This window comes from Eleginops maclovinus, chromosome 2 (assembly GCF_036324505.1).
Source record: "Eleginops maclovinus isolate JMC-PN-2008 ecotype Puerto Natales chromosome 2, JC_Emac_rtc_rv5, whole genome shotgun sequence".
NCBI lineage: Eukaryota > Metazoa > Chordata > Actinopteri > Perciformes > Eleginopidae > Eleginops > Eleginops maclovinus.
Window position 1 is genome coordinate 1,622,638 of NC_086350.1, and position 13,092 is coordinate 1,635,729.

The window sequence follows — 13,092 nt, forward strand, 5'->3', positions numbered from 1 at the left end:
TGTCCTTTGGTTTTTATACATTTTAAATAAACGTGCCTTTTGTTACACTTGTCTGGTCTACTATCTTTGTTGCAGCCTATGAGTCGGGCTGTATACAGTACCATTCATGTTATCATGCTTCCACAGTTGGAAAAAATGTACTGGTCAAAGATCATTATCTTGTATGCGCACACTCTGAAAAATCACCAGAAGACATTCAAACCATACCACACATGTTGAATCAAGCACCACTTTTATTTGCATAGAGAATCAAGGTAAACATAAAAGGTATACAAATCAAATGAAATTCAACGGCATTTTGTAAAATAAAAAAACTGTACTGGATCTGATTTGTTCTGTAAAATACATGTCCTGCTAAACTCACTGTATCATCCATTGCTTTTCGCTGAAATTAAAACCAGCTCCACTTGTTCAGCACACGCTCTGTCTCCTTACACTGTGTAACTCAATCCCCACCATGTGTAAACAGATTACAGTAAACTGAAATAAAACGGTTTGGTTTTAAGCTCGTAAACTTTACGTGAACTTTTAATACTTTTCATCAAGTTTGACCTCATTTTAAGGAAGAGATTTAAGGAAAATCACCTACGTTTCCAGTGTCTCCTCTAATCGTTTGGCTCCTTAACATTCAATGGACTTGGACATACATACATAAAAATAGGAAGTTAAAATGTGTTTTTCCCCAATAAATGGCAGCAACTAAAACTCAGAATGGCTGGTGTCAGCAATTCCAAACATTATCACGTCTCTTTTTTCAAACAATTTACTTTTATACTTCCTAACGGTTGTATTTCTCCAGCTTTGTTAGTAAAAAACTTGGCAATAAGACGTACTTTAACAACACTTGGTTTACATATTCTAAAAGCTAAAGAAGCGATGATTGAAAACGCACTAACATGCATATCTTATATAAAAAAACATATTCCATAGCAACACAACTTCAGGGTTATAAGTGTATAATGCCAGCCAAGATAGTTAAGTTACATTTGTGTGTTTGATTGGCCAACAAGGATTAAACGGGGCTTTGAGAGCTGTAGTGCGGACCACAAATGCCCCTTTTTTTAGTAGCTACTGTGTTTAGGGTTAGATAAGATAGGAAGTCTTGAGGACCGTTATAGGGTCCAAATTGTGCGGTTAGAGATGGCTTCTGCATTAGAACAAGTGAACCAGAAGCTTTTCCTGAGGATATCTGTGTTCAGAAACCCTGAGTACTGCAGACCGAGAGCCGTGAACCCTTTAAACCTTCTCCATCTGTGTCACCAATTTCTGCAGTTTGTCCACCAGCACTGTGGGAGAGAGAGACAGACACCATATCAGTGTTGGTATTGTTAGAGAAATTCTACTGTTAAAGGATGCCTCTGTTGGACTCCTGTATTTACTTCTGGAACATAGTGACATCACTATGTAACACTAGCGCTCCTATTAGAGACATTACATACTGATATACACCTGAACATCAGCAGGAGAGGACTCTTTAAAGTAGAGACACTACATACTGATAAACACCTGAACATCAGCAGGAGAGGACTCTTTAAAGTAGAGACGCTACATACTGATATACACCTGAACATCAGCAGGAGAGGACTCTTTAAAGTAGAGACTCTACATACTGATATACACCTGAACATCAGCAGGAGAGGACTCTTTAAAGTAGAGACTCTACATACTGATATACACCTGAACATCAGCAGGAGAGGACTCTTTAAAGTAGAGACACTACATACTGATATACACCTGAACATCAGCAGGAGAGGACTCTTTAAAGTAGAGACACTACATACTGATATACACCTGAACATCAGCAGGAGAGGACTCTTTAAAGTAGAGACGCTACATACTGATATACACCTGAACATCAGCAGGAGAGGACTCTTTAAAGTAGAGACTCTACATACTGATATACACCTGAACATCAGCAGGAGGGGACTCTTTAAAGTAGAGACTCTACATACTGATATACACCTGAACATCAGCAGGAGAGGACTCTTTAAAGTAGAGACACTACATACTGATATACACCTGAACATCAGCAGGAGAGGACTCTTTAAAGTAGAGACGCTACATACTGATATACACCTGAACATCAGCAGGAGAGGACTCTTTAAAGTAGAGACTCTACATACTGATATACACCTGAACATCAGCAGGAGGGGACTCTTTAAAGTAGAGACTCTACATACTGATATACACCTGAACATCAGCAGGAGAGGACTCTTTAAAGTAGAGACGCTACATACTGATATACACCTGAACATCAGCAGGAGAGGACTCTTTAAAGTAGAGACTCTACATACTGATATACACCTGAACATCAGCAGGAGGGGACTCTTTAAAGTAGAGACGCTACATACTGATATACACCTGAACATCAGCAGGAGAGGACTCTTTAAAGTAGAGACACTACATACTGATATACACCTGAACATCAGCAGGAGGGGACTCTTTAAAGTAGAGACTCTACATACTGATATACACCTGAACATCAGCAGGAGAGGACTCTTTAAAGTAGAGACACTAGTGCAGGGCTCACCGCAAAAAACATGGCTAGCAGACACTACAAATTGATGGACCAGCGATAATCCGCTTGCTGTATCAGGGCCTTAAAGTCTGTCACCTGTAAGCCAGTCCAGCAGACCCCTGTATGTACCTAAAGGTGCACATGGTGATGGCCGTAAATTACCTCCAGCAGAAGGTCTCTGGAAGGGAATGTAGGCCCGGCAGGCGTTGATCAAATGTTCCAGTTCTTTGGGACAGTCGTCAAGTGGCTCCATGTATTTTTCTTTGAACACTTTCTGATAGACCTCTTCAACTGTCAAACCTGAAAGAGGAATGCGAACACAATAAAGACAGAAGAAGAAGCCAAGGTGAGAGGTTGCTCTCACATCTACAGTTGGAGAGTCCTGGACGTTGTGTAGAACAGAATAGAATAGAATGCCTTTTATTGTCACTATACACATGTACAATGTGATTAAAAGCAACTCTTTACATAACATATAGCAATACAAGACATACAACAATTAGTGCATAAAAAGGGGGTAAGGTACCGGCAAAAGGTTGGCGTCCAGTTGCAACTTCCCAGAGGACGATTCCAAAGCTGAAAGGCAACATTTCACAGTTATCGTAGAGCACTGAAAGCAAACATGCAGTGTCTGTTTTAACCTGTGACGGAGTCTGACCTGTAAATCTCACACTCTTTGCTGTAGTTTTCGATGTAGTCCAGTAACTCAGGAGAGGAGTAGGTGAAGGACCTGTTCACCTCAAACTTTTTTGGCTTTCTCAGAGACGTCTCAGTTTCTGCAAACTCAAAGCCTCCCAGCTGAAAACCACACCAAGACTTTATTAGTTCCCCCCCAATGCCTTAAATCCAACAAATCTTTTGGACCTTCAGCATTCCCAGCATGCACCAATAATAATAATAATAACTTCAACTTATATAGCGCCTTTCATGGTACCCAAGGTCGCTTTACAAATAGGGAGGAGAAAAGGGGAGTGGGGGTTAGGGATCAAAGGTGCTTTTTGAACATGGGCAGGGATTGAGCAGAGCGGACGTGGAGTGGTAGACTAAACCAGTCTCCATACCTTGACTGTGTAGCCGTCGGCCACCAGAAACTTGCTGCTGTTGATGCATCCATGAACTTTACATTTTTCTTCAGACTGGTGCAGTCTAGAAAATGAGAGATGTTATCATCATGAAGGTACATTTCATATTTTTAAATGCATAGAATAAATGATTGTGTTATTCTGACCGGTAAAGTCCTCGCGCTGCATCCCGGCACATCCGGGCTTTCTTGATCCAGCTCAGTGTGCAACCAGAGTCCAGAACATCCCGCAGACTTCCCTTCTCACAGTACTCCATGACGATGAGAAACTGAGGGTTAGGGCCTGCAGGAAGTCACAGGGAAACCTCACATTACTGTCATTTTAAAGGAGTGGTGCAGGGATGATGTATATTTTTGTAGTCCGTCTGTAAAGGTTTGGACTAATAAATGCAATTGCCAGAAGCAAAAAGCTAATGATAGGCTATGACAAACTACAGCACGGTCACATGACTTCACTTCATCAGCGCTAAGCTAAAGGCGGCTAATGTTGGGCTATAAAGGAACTACAGCACGGTCACATGACTTCACTTCATCAGCGCTAAGCTAAAGGCGGCTAATGTTGGGCTATAAAGGAACTACAGCACGGTCACATGACTTCACGTCTCCACCGCTAAGCTAAAGGTGGCTAATGTTGGGCTATAAAGGAACTACAGCACGGTCACATGACTTCACTTCATCAGCGCTAAGCTAAAAGCGGCTAATGTTGGGCTATAAAGGAACTACAGCACGGTCACATGACTTCACGTCTCCACCGCTAAGCTAAAGGTGGCTAATGTTGGGCTATAAAGGAACTACAGCATGGTCACATGACTTCACGTCTCCACCGCTAAGCTAAAGGAGGCTAATGTTGGGCTATAAAGGAACTACAGCATGGTCACATGACTTCACGTCACCACCGCTAAGCTAAAGGTGGCTAATGTTGGGCTATAAAGGAACTACAGCACGGTCACATGACTTCACGTCACCACCGCTAAGCTAAAGGTGGCTAATGTTGGGCTATAAAGGAACTACAGCACGGTCACATGACTTCACGTCACCACCGCTAAGCTAAAGGTGGCTAATGTTGGGCTATAAAGGAACTACAGCACGGTCACAGGACTTCACGTCACCACCGCTAAGCTAAAGGTGGCTAATGTTGGGCTATAAAGGAACTACAGCACGGTCACATGACTTCACGTCACCACCGCTAAGCTAAAGGTGGCTAATGTTGGGCTATAAAGGAACTACAGCACGGTCACATGACTTCACGTCACCACCGCTAAGCTAAAGGTGGCTAATGTTGGGCGTAATGACGTCTCGTTTAGTCATTTTTTCCAAATAAGACATTCACCAGTGGGGTATTTACTGATGTATTTAATGTGAAAGAAGCAAAGTCTCTTCAGCTTGTGTCAACCACAGACCTTATTTCAGACCAGAAAACATTGACTTTCATACAACGTAATTGGAGGAGCTACAATGCTGACTATTTTCCGGGTTTGAGGACTCCCACACCACTCTGTATTCCACTCACCTGCCTCATCCTGGACACAGATGCCAAACATTCGCAGGATGTTGGGCGACTCAAAACACTTCATGGTTTCCACATCCTTTTTGAAACCTCTCCTCACCTGGCTAGATGGCAGTGGGGGAAGGGAAAAATAAAGAGTTATTTCAAGAACAAAATGATGAATGAAATTAGAAAAATGAAATATTTTCCAATATTTTTCATTCTGTTTTGTTGTGAAGTGTGCACAGACCTCATGCTGGTGGTCACAGGGTCAGTGTATCGCTTGATGGCCACCGGGAAACTGCAGTACTCTCCTTTGTAGACCTCGGAGGTTGTCGTTGTCATGAAGGGCTTCTTGGTCAGTCCGTCGACAAGGTCATACTTAAGCTCGTGCTGTTTGATGATCCGGATGTCTACATCGGTTACGCTGGGCTTCTCCACTGTGAAAACATGTGGTCTCAAGTTAGTTTGGGTCTTTAATCTGTCTCTTTTAGCTCTGCTTTTGGTCCCCACCAACAACTAAGGCAAGATAGCTTTATTTGTATAGTAGGTTATTGATTGTTATGAACATGCTGTACAATATATGCTCTACTCACACATTTTCACGACCTTATTAACCTCGATTTTGAGGAGTTCCACTTCTTTCTGCATCGCGTTTGCTTTCTCCTGCTGCTCCTCCGCATACTGCAGCAGCACTGAGGAACAATCAGTCACGTATAAAACAAAACAGACAACAATAATGCTCCACTTTTCTCCTGTGATTTCACACCATGTCCTACACAGGGATGTCATTGTGTGTCCTCTTATCTGATAGTCAGTATGTTCATGTTTGGATACAGTACCATATCCATCCTCTCTTAGTCGCTGGCAGGCTGACGTGAAATGGCAGAAAATCTCAGATTAGGATACTTTTCAAAACTCTTTAGTGTCTTTTGGTGTTGGTTGCTCCGCTATAAGAACATACAAAAAATACCAAAGCGCCACGGCAGGTTGGACTGACTCCTTACTGTGATGGAAACTTCAGGAGCAATGGAGTCGAAACACAATGAGACATGGGAGAGCTGGAACTTGATGGCACAGAGTTGAAATAAAAACAAGTTTACCTAGAGACCAAGTTCAATTAACCAGTGTGCTAAGCTATCTATCTAACTACCAATGATAGCTTTATATCCAACAGGCTAACCTGCAAATGTTGGCCTGTTGGAGGATATTATTGAGTTATCATTGCTTGGTCATAAAGACATGTGTATGTATAAACGCTCCCAGAGAGGGTTTCAAACTATGAAGAGAAGTGAGCTTCATGACAGAGTTAAAGGTGGGCGAAAAACATAAGAAATGCATTCTGCTATTTTATTCACAGTGAATATTAACTACTCAAGAGTTGTTGGGGGAGGCAGAGAGGCCAGAGTTATGGCAAGGGTAGAGAGGAACAGGAGACGGGATGCAGACCCGGAACTTGTGGATCCAAGAGGCGAGGTCTCTGACTGTCCTCCAACGAGAAACCAACAATCACCACACTCAAAAATATACATTTAACATGTCATAAGAGACCGCCCCTTTTCTCTCACACAAAGTATAAATATGGTGTGATGTCATATGCAGAGGCTCTGGGGGGAACGAAAGACAGAACCTGCTTGCAGTCGAGGCTCACTAATCATAGAGAGCTCAATACTGAGAATGAGTATCCCCATCACAACTGAAAATAAACCAGCTTTATTATAACCTTACTACTTCGTTTGGACTCCTTGCCTCGCAGAGAAATTACAAAACACTGTCTAACAAGTTGGCTATGGAATGTTAGCTATGTAGCGAGCTATTGTCTCTACCGTTCAGGCAGTGAGAGTTACGATAGAAACCTCTCATTGTTTTTAGCATTGTTGGCCTTTTTAAGCAGACCGGCTGCTCCCAACAGCTCAAAAATACTGAGTATTCTAAATGGTTAGGTTCTTACCTGGATACAGTGTTATAACATATGAGAGTACATTTAGAACAATTTACAAATGTTCATTTTGCAAGCTGAGGTTGATAATGACGCTATGCAAAGTTATTGCAATTATTCTACCCGGAAGTACAAACACAAAATAAGGCAACGTGTTCTGAAACTCTACAAAGCCACCATCAGTTTCTCCCTCACCTTTCTTCAGCTCTTTGTCGTCCTCCTTCCGGTCCATCTCGTCCTGTTTCTCCCTGGTGGATTGGTCAAACACCTTCAGCAGGACGTTGCCCTGCTCCACCTGCAGAGCTCCGGACAGGGCCTGGAAGGCGTCGTTGAGGCGGTCGTTCAAGCTGTTGAAATCCTCTTCGTGGCTGCCGGACTTCAACACTCGCTTCACCAAGGATGCCCCAGAGTATTGCTCGATTAGCTCCTTCGCTGCTTGCAGAGTGAAGAGGAGTTCCTTGAGGGATCGTTCCACATCTGCAGAGGTTTGTCCCTTCTGTCTCTGCTGGATGGACTTCACCAGATGCTCTAGGGCTTTGACGCGCTCACTAACACGATGGCATCGCTTCTTGTTGGCCTTCACTTTCTCAACCAGGGAGTAGATCTGTGAGGCGATGGACACGATGAGTTCGATGTTGTCCATGAGCAGCTGGAAAGAGGGGGAAATCATTTAAATCAAAGAAGAATGCAATTAAAATCAAGTGTAAACAGCTGCTGATAGTAGAGATAACCTGAACTAAACTGAAGTTGATGCATCCATGGAAGGATCTCCTTACCTAAAGGGCACATATGTTGTATTATGAGTTCTACTAGAACAGGTTTACATGCTTTAAAGGGGCCCTTTTATGCCAATTTTCAGGTTTAATAATAAGAATAGTCACACAGGATAAAAAGCTTAATTATGAATGAGCAGAATTATGCAAAGTGGGACATCTAAGAAGCAAACAGAACCAGTTTGGACACACACATCAACAACGTAGGATCCCATTACACAACAGAAAACAGGTCCTGATCCTCCAGAGAAAGACTGATCACCTTTACAGTCAGAAAAATAAACACTCTTGTTTCATTTATGTTCTGCCTCTACCGGACTATACATAATGGACGATTAAAGCAGTCTTGCTTACTTGAACTTTATTACATCCAGGCATCCACTCTCTGCCTTGTACATTACTGAACTGGTCCGCGAGTGCGGTGTCACATAGAAATCCGTCCCCCGTACAACTGTACTTAATTAAACAATCCTATTGTTACATCTTTCTTTTTCTTTTTTAAAGTTAGTCTCTTTCCTAAGGTATCAGTTCAAAACATCATTTTCATTTCTTTCTTTTTTTTTTTTCATTGTCCATACTCCAATCACTGAACATAGTCCGTCAGGTAGTGTGGCATGACAACTTGTCGACCTGACCTGGTGAACTTGTCTTGGTTCTGTACTGGGCCATCTGGCCGTACGGCCGCCTCAGTCACTGTTGGTGTGGGTGCGTTTCGTGTTGGTGTGAGCACGGTGTGATTATGTCTGAGGTGACGACGATTTCGTCTCACAACCCCTCCTGACTCTAACTGCACCTCATATGATCTATGGCTCACCTGCTGGACCACTCTCGCTGGTCTCCAGCTCCTGTGTGTGTCACCTGGCTGTACTCTCACACTGTCCCCTCTTTTCAGAGCGTCCATGTCTTTTGCTGTGCGGTTGTAGTACTTTTCCTGTCTCTGTCTGTTGTGTTTCAGTCCCTGTTCGTTGTGTGTTACCTCTGGCTTCAGCAGAGTGTCCTTTGTGGGAAGCAGGGTCCTGGTCCTCCTGCTCAGGAGTCTCTGTGCCGGGCTTGTGTTGAGGCCCTGGCTCGGTGTGTTGCGATGATCTAACATGGCCAAATACGGATCCTGTCTTGCTGCTGCAGCCTTCAGCATCAGGTGCTTGGCTGTCTTTACCGCTGACTCCGCCTTCCCATTACTCTGCGGGTATCCTGGCGACGATGTCCTGTGTTCAAAGCCCCACTTCTGGCTGAAGTGCTGAAACTCTAGAGAGGCATACTGGGGTCCGTTATCCGAGATAACAGTGTCAGGAATCCCTTGTCGTGCAAAGTGGGCCTTGAGTTTTCTGATCACTGTATTGCTCTTAGTGTCAGGTAGATAATCAACCTCCCAAAAGTTTGAATAATAATCTACTGTTATCAGATAGTCTTTATTGTGAAAGGAGAAAAGGTCTGTTCCCACCTCGGCCCAGGGTCTGTTGGCCATGGAATGTGGGTGTAGTGTCTCTCTTTGTTGCTTTGGGTCCACTGACCTACATATGTCACATTTGGAGATGAAGGTCTTGATCTCCTCATTCATTCCAAGCCAGTAAACACACTCCCTCGCTCGCCTCAGACATCCTTCTACTCCCAGGTGAGAGGAGTGGATCCTGTGAGTGAGGTCCACCCTGAGTGCGTCAGGTATCACAGCTCTGTCACCTCGGAACACTATGCCGTCCTGGAAACTCAGTTCATCTTGGAAAGTGTGGTAGTGTCTGATGTCACTTGGTAAGTCATTTTTTCTCTTGGGCCACCCTGACAGTATTCTATTTGCTACACTCTGTAACTTCATGTCATCTTTCGTTGCAGCCCTGATGGCGCTCAGCCTCTCTGCTGAAATGGGTAGGTAGCTGACCATGTTCACAGTCTCTATATCTGTCTCACTCTCTCCCTTAGTGCTCTCCGGTAAGTACGCTCTACTCAGTGTGTCTGCTAGTAGCATATCCTTGCCTGGAACATATGTTACATTAATATCATACTGCTGCAGTCTGAGTAGCATTCTCTGCAGTCTCTTAGGTGCACTAAGTAATGGCTTCCTGTGTATATTCTCAAGGGGCTTGTGGTCGCTTTGTACTGTGACTTCCCTGCCATAAGTATACTGATGGAACTTTTCCATCCCAAATACTATTGCTAAACATTCTTTTTCTATTTGGGCATAGCCCTTTTCAGTTGGTGTAAGTGCTCTACTACCAAATGCTACCGGTTTACCTTTCTGTGTCAGGGCGGCCCCAAGTCCTGTGTCTGATGCATCACATTGAAGTGTCAGCTCCTCTTCCTTGTTGTAGTACTGTAGGACTGGTGCTTTAGCGATTTTTTCTTTCAGTCTTTGAAACGCCCCTTCTTGGATGTCTGTCCATTCCCACATGTTTTCCTTGCGTGTGAGTTGTCTCAGAATCTCTAATGTCCCCAAAACTGCAAGTACTAGCAAGCACTCTCAAGGCTGTTACATAGCTGTCTACGTTTTCATCTAATCCTTGGTTTCTCACGAAGAATCTGTATCTTTCCACAGTCTCGTTTACCTTGGGGTTGCAGTATTCCTCAAACTGCTTGATCACTGAAGTCAATGTGGTCTTTGCTGAAGCGCTAGCACTGGTTGGCAAAGTTGTCTTAAGTTCTCTGCCTTTTTCTCCGACGAGGTAATTGAATAGCTTGACTTTCATGGTCTCGTCGGCATCTGGAATGGTAAGGTCTGCATACAGTGTGAACTCCTCTTTCCAACTTTTCCATGTCTTCGCCAAATTGCTGGAGTCCAAATCCAAATTTCCCGGAGGTTTTAGCCCTTCCATTGCTGTCAGCTAGCACTAGCCGTCTTTTGGCGCGATCGCAGGTAGCTGTGCTGCCGTCTTCCGTCAGGCTAGCGTGCTGGCTAGTTCAAACTTTCACTTTTCCAAGTTAATGCTTACGATTTTTCCAACGTGCATTCCACTGCCACCATGTTTCATTTATGTTCTGCCTCTACCGGACTATACATAATGGACGATTAAAGCAGTCTTGCTTACTTGAACTTTATTACATCCAGGCATCCACTCTCTGCCTTGTACATTACTGAACTGGTCCGCGAGTGCGGTGTCACATAGAAATCCGTCCCCCGTACAACTGTACTTAATTAAACAATCCTATTGTTACAACTCTCATAACACACTGATGTTCAGACGGAGATGGAATCCTCTCTAGCACTGCCTTCTGATAACTATCACATGGGTTTCATTACTGCTGCAGACAGTGTTCGAACTATGCCGAGATTTTCGGGGGGTCCCATTTTTCTCTCGGGGGGGGGGGGGGGGGGCGGCGCTTCCTCTTGCGCTTGACTTGACTGATATTTTAGAGACCCCCCAACATTTCCCAAATCATGTTTTCGGGGGATCTCGTGTCAGTTTCAGGGGGTCTCGGATCCCCCGAGTCCCCCCGTAGTTCGGACACTGGCTGCAGATCGGTCCCAAACCAAAGGGAGATTGATCTTTACAAACGGAAAGACGGACATCCAAGCTTCTGTCTTAACATGGCTTATAAAAACAATACTCGCATTTGAGTAGAATGAAAACCACAATTTCAAACATAAAAATGGGTGCGGTCAAACTACCCTACATTCAGACTCTCCATTTGGTCATACTTTCACATTAAGGAGGAGTGAAACTTAAACAGTGTTGGGATTTTTTGAGATCCATTTCCCTTCATATTTCTTATTTTTTTACTGTTCCTTCGTTTCTGATGCCACCCACGTTGCATTTACAGCTGACTTATGAAGGTGTAAAGCAAGCTGCTAGATTAAAATACAATATTTAATGAACAACTTTCCTACAGATCCATTTAAGGACACAGATTGCATGTTTTGAATTCTTTTTCAAATTAAAACCACAAGCTGTTTGGACTTCCTCTTTTTTCTTCCCCCTTCTCCTTCCCTGTTAGTCCCACTAATGATCGCTTTGTGTTGCCCTGGGAGGGGGGTGGAATAACTGGGCTTTTTGTCCGTTTTAAACAAATGCCCCCAGTGAGAACATTCTCTCTGAAGCGAACGTGCAAAGAACAGCTTTTACTACCGTGGTGAGTAAGTACAGCTGCAGAGGTAAGACTGTAGACATGCTGAATCTGCAGCTGACTGAACCAGAGGACAAAGCAGAGCCGTCTCCAGAGGAGTGAACATGTTGATAGGATCAATAACTAAAACAGTGCTTACCTTTTAGTGGATGTAAAGTTTCTCTTCTGATGTATGTAGCCTGTACGTGGCCCTGGTGTGTGTCAAAAAGAAACTAACCTCTGTCAGCTCCTCCCTCGGCTGCTTCCTGTTACTCTCTGAGTTTTAGTCCTTCCTCTAAGTGTTACTCGTGACACAACCAGGGTTTATTTATTTCACCGGTTTTTCAGCTGTATGTCAGTATGTAGAGTCTCTACTTTAAAGAGTCCTCTCCTGCTGATGTTCAGGTGTATATCAGTATGTAGCGTCTGTACTTTAAAGAGTCCTCTCCTGCTGATGTTCAGGTGTATATCAGTATGTAGAGTCTCTACTTTAAAGAGTCCTCTCCTGATGATGTTCAGGTGTATATCAGTATGTAGAGTCTCTACTTTAAAGAGTCCTCTCCTGCTGATGTTCAGGTGTATATCAGTATGTAGAGTCTCTACTTTAAAGAGTCCTCTCCTGCTGATGTTCAGGTGTATATCAGTATGTAGAGTCTCTACTTTAAAGAGTCCTCTCCTGCTGATGTTCAGGTGTATATCAGTATGTAGTGTCTCTACTTTAAAGAGTCCTCTCCTGCTGATGTTCAGGTGTATATCAGTATGTAGCGTCTCTACTTTAAAGAGTCCTCTCCTGCTGATGTTCAGGTGTATATCAGTATGTAGTGTCTCTACTTTAAAGAGTCCTCTCCTGCTGATGTTCAGGTGTATATCAGTATGTAGAGTCTCTACTTTAAAGAGTCCCCTCCTGCTGATGTTCAGGTGTATATCAGTATGTAGAGTCTCTACTTTAAAGAGTCCTCTCCTACTGATGTTCAGGTGTATATCAGTATGTAGAGTCTCTACTTTAAAGAGTCCCCTCCTGCTGATGTTCAGGTGTATATCAGTATGTAGTGTCTCCACTTTAAAGAGTCCTCTCCTGCTGATGTTCAGGTGTATATCAGTATGTAGTGTCTCCACTTTAAAGAGTCCTCTCCTGCTGATGTTCAGGTGTATATCAGTATGTAGAGTCTCTACTTTAAAGAGTCCTCTCCTGCTGATGTTCAGGTGTAATTTTTTAACCTTCAACTCCTCTTTATCCTTTTTTTAAACCTGCCATCATTTCCA

The 13,092-nt window shown here is 43.5% G+C and overlaps 1 protein-coding gene across 1 annotated transcript; it reads right to left on the reverse strand.

Annotated features, from left to right (window-relative positions):
- Nucleotides 1-215: 215 nt before the first annotated feature.
- LOC134883499 (mixed lineage kinase domain-like protein) lies at nucleotides 216-12,097 on the reverse strand. The gene is made up of 11 exons (XM_063911884.1): nucleotides 11,990-12,097; nucleotides 7,220-7,673; nucleotides 5,682-5,780; nucleotides 5,336-5,525; nucleotides 5,110-5,210; nucleotides 3,747-3,882; nucleotides 3,580-3,664; nucleotides 3,177-3,316; nucleotides 3,045-3,094; nucleotides 2,681-2,818; nucleotides 216-1,286 (listed from the first exon to the last, which is right to left on the reverse strand). Exons 2-11 carry the CDS (start codon nucleotides 7,665-7,667, stop codon nucleotides 1,237-1,239), a joined length of 1,437 nt encoding a protein of 478 aa, XP_063767954.1. The 5' UTR covers nucleotides 7,668-7,673; nucleotides 11,990-12,097; the 3' UTR covers nucleotides 216-1,236.
- Between the last annotated feature and the right edge of the window lie 995 nt (nucleotides 12,098-13,092).

Coding starts and splice junctions, on each gene's coding strand:
- LOC134883499 (XM_063911884.1), bottom strand. CDS start 7,667: ATGGACAACATCGAACTCATCGTGTCCATCGCCTCACAGATCTACTCC. Junction 5,781..7,219: donor CGACAAAGAGCTGAAGAAAG/GTGAGGGAGAAA, acceptor ATTGTTCCTCAG/TGCTGCTGCAGTATGCGGAG. Junction 3,095..3,176: donor AAAGAGTGTGAGATTTACAG/GTCAGACTCCGT, acceptor GTTGCCTTTCAG/CTTTGGAATCGTCCTCTGGG.